This window comes from Brachionichthys hirsutus, chromosome 4, assembly GCF_040956055.1.
Source record: "Brachionichthys hirsutus isolate HB-005 chromosome 4, CSIRO-AGI_Bhir_v1, whole genome shotgun sequence".
Lineage (NCBI taxonomy): Eukaryota > Metazoa > Chordata > Actinopteri > Lophiiformes > Brachionichthyidae > Brachionichthys > Brachionichthys hirsutus.
Window position 1 is genome coordinate 3,630,469 of NC_090900.1, and position 10,032 is coordinate 3,640,500.

At 48.0% G+C, this 10,032-nt stretch overlaps 1 protein-coding gene across 1 annotated transcript in view; it reads right to left on the minus strand.

The window, feature by feature from the left end:
* Positions 1 to 1,061: 1,061 nt before the first annotated feature.
* Positions 1,062 to 10,032, minus strand: part of serinc5 (serine incorporator 5) — a 12,708-nt gene continuing 3,737 nt past the window's right edge. The window contains exons 2-12 of the mRNA XM_068738594.1: positions 8,055 to 8,222; positions 5,107 to 5,285; positions 4,403 to 4,485; positions 4,185 to 4,278; positions 3,486 to 3,697; positions 3,233 to 3,325; positions 2,488 to 2,614; positions 2,005 to 2,074; positions 1,838 to 1,874; positions 1,353 to 1,497; positions 1,062 to 1,216 (exon numbers count right to left, since the gene is read on the minus strand). Coding sequence (XP_068594695.1) covers positions 1,072 to 1,216; positions 1,353 to 1,497; positions 1,838 to 1,874; positions 2,005 to 2,074; positions 2,488 to 2,614; positions 3,233 to 3,325; positions 3,486 to 3,697; positions 4,185 to 4,278; positions 4,403 to 4,485; positions 5,107 to 5,285; positions 8,055 to 8,222 — 1,353 coding nt within the window. The 3' untranslated portion in view covers positions 1,062 to 1,071. The remainder of the gene's footprint in view (positions 1,217 to 1,352; positions 1,498 to 1,837; positions 1,875 to 2,004; positions 2,075 to 2,487; positions 2,615 to 3,232; positions 3,326 to 3,485; positions 3,698 to 4,184; positions 4,279 to 4,402; positions 4,486 to 5,106; positions 5,286 to 8,054; positions 8,223 to 10,032) is intronic.

Genomic DNA, 10,032 nt, shown 5'->3' on the forward strand with positions numbered 1-10,032 from the left:
GTCTTGGCGGGATTTTAATCGGGCAGTAAACTCAACATCCAGTGTTGAATAAATCACCAAAAACAAAAAAGGAGCACTTATGCTACCTTACTCTGAACGCCATTATGAGTTAACACGTGTAACAAAGGAAATGCGATAAGCCTTTAGAACCACAGAAAACAGCTGATTTACATGACTTCATGCAAACGCAGTACATTTAGTTATACATTTCTCTGTAGCTGACAAAATGAGTTGCCTGGGTTTTCTGACATCTACCTTTGGCAAGCAGTTCCTCATCACTGCAGCCCTTCCAGAGAGGTGGCGCTCTAACATCACCGTTACATAAGGCAAGTTTATTTGCAGAGCAGTGGCCTTTGCAATGACGACTGGAAACGTTACACAGACGGGACTTTTCCTAAGAAAAGATCTGGCTCAAAAGGAGCGCTGACATGACTAAAACCTGAAGCCGTTACTCTCGTGGTAAAACCGGAAACTTGACAACATCAGGCGCCTAAAATATCCAAAGAGCTTGTTCTGTTGCATAGAAAACTTCTACAAAATGCTGCAACATAACAAAGCATAAACATGTAGAACTTAAATTTAAGCCTGAGAGATTAATTATCAGACAGAGTTGGGAACAAACTGCAGCTTCATAAATCAAGTTGTGATCACGTAACTTTGCAAAAACAAAATTATGATCCAACAGAGTAAAAGTAAAAAACCTGTAATTTCAAATCGCGAATTCTCAAGGATTCTATAAGGGCTGAATGTTGCACAACGTAAACGCAAATCCCTTTTCAAATACTTTCTGTAGTTACAAAACTGTAAATCGATACAAAACTCCAGGAGTAAGTGGTAGTAAAACACAACACACTTGCCATCAAGGTATTAAGAGGTTAACGTTCTAAAACAAAGTAAAAGACACGCTTACAATATAAAAAACAAAACAGATACTCCTTTATTGTGACAACTGAGGATCGGGTTGTGTTTCAAGGTAAAGGGGGGGGGGGGGGGGGGGGTTGTGGTGGTCCCTTGGCTCAGTGCGAGAGCTTCAGCCTCGCCACGTCCCACGAGTCGAAGCCGGACTCCGTCCTAGGCCTCAAAGCGCTTTGGGCAGACAATCGGAGCAACGAGGGTCCACATGTAGAGGACGAGACAGACCCAGCAGGAGGCCATCTTGATCCAGAACACTGACCAGCTCCCGTCCAACAGCTTCTCAATCTTATGGTTGTCATAGCTGCAAAAAGAAAGCACGCCGTCAGAGAAGTGAACAAAGACACCAAGAGAGAAAAAAATATCACGTTTCAGTTCGGTGATAAACATCTTCTGTTCGATACTCCGAGCGCCAGCGGCACATATGAACGCAGACGTACTGGAACCAGTTGGTGACGGTCATCATCACATAGAGGGAGCCCAGGGAGAAGACAAAGTGGAAGTAGGCGTAGCTGTAGATGGTCCCCTCCCTCTCATCGTACACCACGTTCTGGCCTGAACCGGTCTTCTCCTCATCGTAGTCGTCTGGAAAATCACACACGAAATGACACAAAGCGGGGGCGGACGTCTGCAAATAGAGTACGTGTACTTGAGGCGATACAGTATTTCGGACGGTTACAATCGCCAACAGAATATAACAGTTTCCACTAGGGGGCGACGTTTGCCTACCCACAATCCCACTTTGCAGCTGGAGCTGCTTCACCGTGTCATACTAACCATCCTGGTAACAGTGACGTCATCAATGTTGCTGCGGAATAACAATGAGCATCGCTCCTCTGAGCAGAAACACTAGAGATGGAGACTACGCTGGAAACACTGGGGGGGGGGGGGGGGGGGGGGGGGTGATAAACCATAACCCTCTTACCTGTATCGTCTCCGAAACAGAAACAGCAGCGAGCTCTCTGCAGGATTCAGAAAACACAAAGGTCATCACCTACCTGGTATACGTACACAGAAACCTTAAGTCACGTCATGCTGTCTGTATGTTCTAACTAGCACACCCAGCGAGCACTGAAAGCATTGCTCATTTACCTCGTATTCTGGCTCGCTGTTTCTACACACTCGGAGCGCCGCAGAGCTTCGCCTGGTGGTAGACGTCAGGCTGCAGGGAGGGTGGAGGAGGAGACCGAAACACAGATGGCGAGAGGGAAAGGCTGTAATTCTGTCGCTCTGCATTTTGCCCATAATTAGCAGGTTCAGATTACAGCAAATTCAAACTCCCTCTTCTCTGGGGAATCACACGGTGCCTCCACTTAATGGGAAACACGTGTAAACAAACGCAGAAAGCCGTAATTCCTGTCTCTCACAGGAATTACAGCCAATCAGGAACGGCCTCTCCGGAGTCACAGCCAATAAAAGCAACACTCCGGTCTCCGTCCACTGCTGTCAATGGATTTGGACTGCGACCTTAGTATAATCTCTCAACTCTATAACTTCTCGAAGGTATAGAATATCCTGAAGGATTTCTAATCACACTGTGATTAGGAGGAAAAAGTGTGTGTGTGTGTGTCCTACCAGGAGTAGAGGACGCAGCCAAACAGGATAATGGTTCCCACAGCAGTGACAATCTTCTTGTCACCCTCCGTCCCGGAGTTGAGGGGAAACGCACACACAGTTGTGTTCACACCGTCTCTCTCCACCACTAAAAAGGAACGGTTTTCAGACAAAGACGGATGAAGGTGAAGTCTTGAAAGGAGCAGGGAGATTGTGAAATGTGCAGTGTGTGTGTGTGTGTGTGTGCGTGTGTGTGTGTGTGTGCGTGTGCGTGTTGGCAAAGTATTAGCAGTGGAAAGAAAAGGAAAAGGAGAATGGAGGGACGGTGAAAGAACTCCACGGTAAATAGTGTAAATACAAAACAGTATGATGTTCTAGTGTGTATTTCTTAGCAGGAATACGCCTGTAATATTATTTCAGCCCCGATTGCTGTACTTCATGTCCCCTGCAGAAACGGGAGGGCTGCAGATGCGTCTCTGCGTCTGAACGGCTACTGCAAGAATCACAACTTCCAAGCTGCCAGTCAAACATTTAATCAGCTCCTGACTTTAGTTTATGTTCCTTACTCTTCAGTCTAACGCTACTTATTCACCGACAACGCGGACGCCGTTTTGTGGTCGGTTTCCTCTCTGAGCTTCTACTACGCCTTCTACAACGCTTGATGTTGTAATGTTCTCGCGCTCGCAGCGTTAATAAGCCTCAGGCACGACTCGATCCAAGCCGATATCAAGGAACGGCCGCTCCCACTTGGTTTGTTCATACTCACTCTCTATTGGCTTGCTGGTGAAGGCTGAGAAGGTGAGGTACATGACGTACACGCTGATCACTCCTGGCTGAAGCAGGCCTGACGTTGGCTGTACTGCAAGGCAGCGAGAGAGAATATGGAATAGGATTTCTTATTTATTTTATTTTAACTGGCTATACTGCCATAGTTCTCAAATATCTTTGTAAATGTTTGTATTCTCATTTATACTATTCGGTGAAATGAGATGGCGCCCTTCCGAGGGCGGGGTCCTCACGTTTCTGGATGCACGGGGAGATGGCCAGCAGGGAGATGATGAGACACAAGCTGCCATTGACGCCCAGGAAGATCTTGTTGAGTAAACAGGCCTCTGGGTCCGTGTAGAACCAGCCCATAAATACAATGGCTCCCACAGCAACAGTGAACAGCATCAGAGTCACGAAGGCCAAAGCCGCATACCACAGACGATTGTATTTCACTCCTGAGCTCCTACAGAAAGAGAGGAAAAAACAGGAAGGAGAAAAAAAGACATGAACGTGGGAACAAAACGAATTAAACTGGAAATTCAAGATGTTAATAATAATAAAATAAACGCCTGAATGCATAAATGCAAAGACACGTCGCCAAAGCATTCGTGGCGCTTAAACAAATCCATTGTGCGTGCTGGAATGTTCGGGCAGATGAAGGAAATTTATTTTACATGCTCTCAAAACAAATGCATCCTGTGAAGCCCCCCCCCCGGACAGCGGCAGCTGCCAAAAGCTCCCCCACCACCCAAAAAACACTAAACTATACAGACTCCACCGTTCGAGGACTATTTTTACTTTCTTATCTAAATGGCACCACAGAAGAAGAAGCTTTAGCCTTCCCCCCCCCCCCGGCCTAGAATGTCGTTCTTTTTGTTTTCAGGGCCCAAGACTCCATTTAGCGAAGTCGATCGAGAGACGGGAGGAAGGAGAAGAGGAGCTGTTCTCACCAGTTTGTGTTCCATCTGTGCGCAAACTCCACCAACAGCATGAGCTGGATGGCCAAGAAGAAGAAGCCTCCGGCGGCACCAACGTAGCGCCACACTGGTGAGACGAGACAGCGCAGGCTTTACGACAGACGGCTCTAACTCAGCGACTGTGACATGATTATTCTCAGGACGCCGGCTGACGGCAACATGAAAGGCGCTTGCAGGCCTCCTCTGCTCACCTTCCAGGAAGGTCTCCTGCTCTGGCAGGAAGAAGGCGCCGGCGCAGCACGCCGCCAGGGCGAGGAACTTTAGCAGCCAGAACCTGGCGTGCAAAGTAGTGACAACGTTATAAGTGAATGAAAATGAATGCATTTACAGGCCTGCAACCACGGGAAGTCGTTTCGAGTAGCGTAACGGCGTCGCTGTAACGGCGAGTTCACATTTATCGCCGCCAAATCAATCGCAGAGGAAGAAAACAACACAAAGCAAGCTAACGCTCAAACTGTGTAACGTTGGGCTAACATTCCAGTATTTTCCTAAGGTTGTCAGGATAACATTAATCCACCGCCACATCTTTAACGCTCCTCATCCCTCGGTTTTCCTCTGTCGAGGATTCAAAAGGACTCGACTCCCCTGGAATCAGCCAATGAAAGCGAGAAGCGTTGCCAAGCTGAAAGTGAATTTACAGGATTTTGCTTTTGATCTCGTGTTCCCAACTTCCATGGATTGAACGCAGCGCACGTTATTGCTATAAATAAACAGATACAATCAATCAAATGGCAGAATTAACAGAAGCCTGTCTGTTCGCTTGTGCCTTGTAGCTTGTTGTTTATAATGAATATAGATTTAAAGTTCCCACAAAACGTTATAGATGAATGACATTTTTATTTATTACTTTTTTATTGACAGGCTGAACGATGGACAGGAGACACGGCCATCTTACCCGTTATGGACCGCCGCCCTCCAGCCGGTGCTGCTATTGACTCGTATGGTGAAGACGCAGAAGAGGAAGAAGAAGCAGGACATGCCGAAGCAAACCTTGTAGACGGCGGAGAAACCGACCAGAGTTTTGCAGTTCTCCCCGGCGTTCAGCTTCTCACAAAGATCGCTGTAGAACGGAAGCTAAAAAAATATACAAATAAAAACGTTAGAAGCCCAGAATGGCGTGATCATTCGATTGTGCCGAGGACAAAAGCCGCACTGCTGCCCGTGTTTGTCGAGTGCGTGGCGCCGGAGAAAAGGACCCAATCGCATCCATTTCGACCGTCACACCTCTGAAGCAACAGAAAGACAGAACAGGCAGCAACGACAGCCCCTCTTTCTCTCCCTGAAACCCTCTTTTATCCCTCGTTCTCTACAGGCTGTTGGAGGGCCCTTACGACTAACTGTGGGTGTCCTCAAACAAAAGGGACAGATGAATAAATTAACTGGCTTTTGTCGACAACTCAGAGTACGGAGCGCCTCAGGGGACATGAGGAGGGAAAAAACTATCTATCCCGAGAAATCCCGACTTATAAAGTCAGAACTCCAAAACGTATCGCGAGCTCCCGAGTTAATTTCTCAGGATTTTTTGTTTTTTTCCCCTCCTTATTTTCTTTTCTCCTCATGTCCCCCCCCCCCCTACGCCAGTGGTCCCAAACCACCGGGCCGCGGCACGGTACCGGTCCATGCGGCATTTGTTACCGGGCCGCGCAGAAAGAATAACTAATTTATAAAATTTCCGTTCTATCGATTATTAGCGTCTAAAAGGTGTTTTACTTTGAAAAACGACATGATTTCCTCCAATGTAACATTTACCTGTGAATTTTCTTGCTCACGCATAAGTTACTAAAAAACAGCCGTCAACTAGCGAAAACTAATAAAAACAAACGTCAAGTAAGAGTGGAGACAGCTGATAGAAGAGAGGAATGCCCTGAAAAATAGACTCGAGCAACAAACCAATCAAGCTGCTGAAGTTCTCCAGAAGAGATATGATATTGACAGCATCAAACATTCTACATACAGAATTACAATGTGGGAGAAATGCATTTAAAATAAAACTTTCTTAGCCTGCAGCAAGCTGCATTAGAAAAAGGATGAAAGCAGGGTGAGCGTCTGAAGCAGATAAGAGCCGAGCGGTTGGAAGTGCGTCAGTGGCTCGGTGCCGACCGTCCAGACGGCGTGCAAATTGATGGCCACAAAACGGAGGCGATAATATCTGGTCGCGTCTCGCATGCATGGGAATAAAAGTCAAACGCATTTCAAGCTTTTCCTACAAGTCCCACTGACTTTATTCCAGACGACCTGGACGACTGAGAATCTTCGCAGGCGTGTTTTTCAAACTGAACTGAAATCTTGACTTTCGTGTAGCAAACATTTGACCCTCATCCCGGAAGTTTCAGCATCGGGTGAGGTGCCAGCGGGATGGAGTTGTCATCGCCTCAATGTGCAGAACGGCCCCGAGCCGGGCCGCAACGTAGACTAATAAAAGCCCGTTTTGGAGCTTTTGTCCCGCGCTGAGGACCATATTAGCATGTCCATGGTGTGGTGATAAAGAGGGGACGGGGCCGACTGTTTCAGACATCTGTAAATCACTTGAGAAAAGAACAGCGCTCTCGTACGCACAATGGCCGCTCTCTGAGCCGGGACGTGTGAATGTGCTCGGTGTGCGCCTGTCAATGTTCATGCCTAAGTGCATACACGTGTGTATAAATCACCAGACGTTGCACGGGGCTATCCGTTTGCCTTTACTGACCGTCAACGGGCCTTTTATACGGTTCTGCTCCTAAAGGAGACAAATAGCTGGGCCTCATTTTAACACGGGGATGGAAAGGGCCGAGGGACTCGGGCGTAAGAACGCGGATGCCCTCGCTACGAGACCAACCGGAGCATCTGTGCTAATGGGGATGAAGCGTTCCTGATTTTTGAGCAGATCTGAATAGATTATTATTGGGTAATAATCTATGTGCTCCATTTGGCAGCGGCATAGCAAAAGAAGCCCGATGGAAACACGCCGCCGTCTTCACAGCGCTCTCAGTGAGGAGTTCGTAGCGATTGCAACGCAGCCAGGTGATTATCGTCTCCAGGTATAAAAGCATCCTTGTTCCCCACTTCCTGTGCCGTATTAAAAATAAATGAATCAACATTAGCGACCGATCTGCATCAGACGTTACGCAACTGTGATGTTGAAACGGCAAAGGGAAACATTGTTAAAAGGGTTTCACAATGCTGCAAAATACGCAAAGGACCGGTGACGGAGACTCTGCTCCGATCAGACCCAAGGATAATTTCATGGACAGTTGCAGCTGTCTTCTGCAAAGTTAGGCCACAGGGCAAAAGTACATAGAAGTTAGTGGTAGAGCAAACACTGCTAAAGGGCAGCGCATTCAGCCGACCGTTGTCTCGGTTACCGGAGCACCAAGCCGATCCCCCGGCCTATTCAGTCACAGTCGGCCACTGAAGCTAAAGCAGAATCCCGTTCCTCCAACTCGTACCTGGAACAGATTCTCACCGATTACGGCGCAAAAACAGAAATGAGCCTCATCAAGGATCGGCGGATCCAAATCATTGATGCTGAAATTATAATGGAAAATATGGCCTAAGATAAAACGCTCTAATGATCAAACACGTGAAGGTCAGGGAGGATTCCAGATGGCTCAGGCTCACCGGCCCATCATCATTTTAGCGCTGAGAGTTTCACATCCACTCCAGTCAGAGTTCCCCACTTCCTGTGCCGTATTAAAAATAAATGAATCAACATTAGCGACCGATCTGCATCAGACGTTACGCAACTGTGATGTCTCTCTGAGCGCTTTATTCCTCTCGCCGTCTTATGACTGAATAAATTGCATCTCTATTATATATCTCAACGTAATATCCATAGAAAAGCGTGCGACGCGTGATTGTACTTACACGATGACGCAACTCCTGCTCCACAGTCGGGGACATCATGACGACGCAGATGACGGTGACCAGCAGGAAGTACAGCGCGTACATGACCCTGGTCCCCGTCGACTGCTTGATCTTCGGGCAGCACCTACAGCAGCATGAGCAGGCCGCCGACCCGCAGCAGCAGGCCAGCTGTACACAGAGAAAAGAGACGCGAGGGGGACTAGCATCAGCGCACACGTCAGAATCCAGACCACGGGCGCAACAATGTGGAACGCCAACTCAAAAAATACAAACGCCACGAAAACAAAGACGCCCCACGTGTTCTATTTAGGGAAGAGCAGACGCTACAATTATACAGTACGTCTTTCAATGTCCACCCCACCCTTCTCGGAGGAGCCTGCACACACACACACACACACACACACACACACACTGCTCTAGAGGGAGGTGAGCGTCCACTGATGTGGTCCAGGGTCGAGGTGTGGTACGATGCTGGAGGGCTAATCATGGGTTGTTTTCCTCAAGTACTGTTATTATGACGTTTAGTGAGAGGTGGGGAATGAAGGCCAGATGGGCAGAAACCGGCCGAGCCGTCATTTGGAAGGCGTCATGGCTGCAGAGAGAGAGAAGCCAGAAAGCTGCTCTGCATCATGTCTTGAAATGTACTCCTACGGCTGGACACAACGAGAGCCCGTCCAGAGCAGCGCGCTCCACTGAAGCCTTGCTGTTCTGCATGACGCGCTCCGTTCCGGTCCAGAAGAGAGTAATGTGTGGTTTGCTGCAGACTCGTGGATCCATGCGGGCACGTGGACCTGCCCCCCCCCCCCCGGTGCAGGGTTCCCTGCTCGTCTATTTCTGGATGGCCAATCTCATAGTTTCCTTCCTTGCCTCGATGTGAGGAATGTTAGGATTATGATTTATAGATCAAATGCAACCTCTAAAACATTTAGGTGCAACATACCGGTAATCGGTGGAACTTTACATAAAACATGAAACTTCCGGATTAGGAGGGCACAAAAAGCAATAAATTGTAAAGACGAGCCACACCAACCCGACAGCTGACCGTTTCATTGTCTGCGTTTTTACCTTCAAGATTATTTTTGATAAGCATCTTAACAAGCCCGCCTCAAGAATTGCAAATACCGTTTAGAGTCACTAGTGACGTATTACGGCCTCTGAGTAGTTCTTCTCTGTACGTCTTCAGGCCGACATGTAAAATACACAATCGGGAGCATTGCAGTCTTTATTTATCCACAGAGAAATCTGGAGTCAGACGAGAGTCGACATTAAAATTAATACTTAAATTAAATTTAGATTTAATTGTACAATCATAGTAAAATTCTGGCCTGACTGGACGCACATCAGGCCCTCCCTGCGCCCTCTGATTGAAACAAAGGCTTTCGACCAATCACAATTGAGGAGCGTTGTGTTACTTCCTCCTTCGAGGAAGTGGCCGTTCCGCTCATGCGCACGCACATGCACACACTTTCCATGCGCATGTTCTTACGGATGTCTAGCCTTGAATCTAAATCCCGTTTTACACACGTGGGTCCTGGTCTCCCATTGACGACACACGGCTTAGCAGGATAAGCCATCTCTTTGTCTCTGTTGCCCCCACATCTCCCTCTAAAGGGGCAATTAATTAACCATAACAACCTGCAAGTAAGCAGAGGGGGAGGTGGGGGGGCAGGATTATTTAAATTGTGACGGTGTTTGGATTTCATTAGTGAGGGGGTGTTTCACCAGCACATTGCACTCAGTGGGGGGGGGGGGGGGTTCAAGAGAAGGGAAGAATGTCGAGGGGACATTCCACCATACAAGGATACAAAAAGAGTATCCATGGAAACCAACACTGACCCGACCCACTTCAGGGGCAATCCACCCTCCTCTGCTGCCCGCCTGCCCCCTCTAGCATGTTAACAGGTGGCTGCCGTGTCCGTAGTATACACCCCTAGTTCAATAACAACAGCCCCCCCCCCCGCTCATCATATTACTCTTC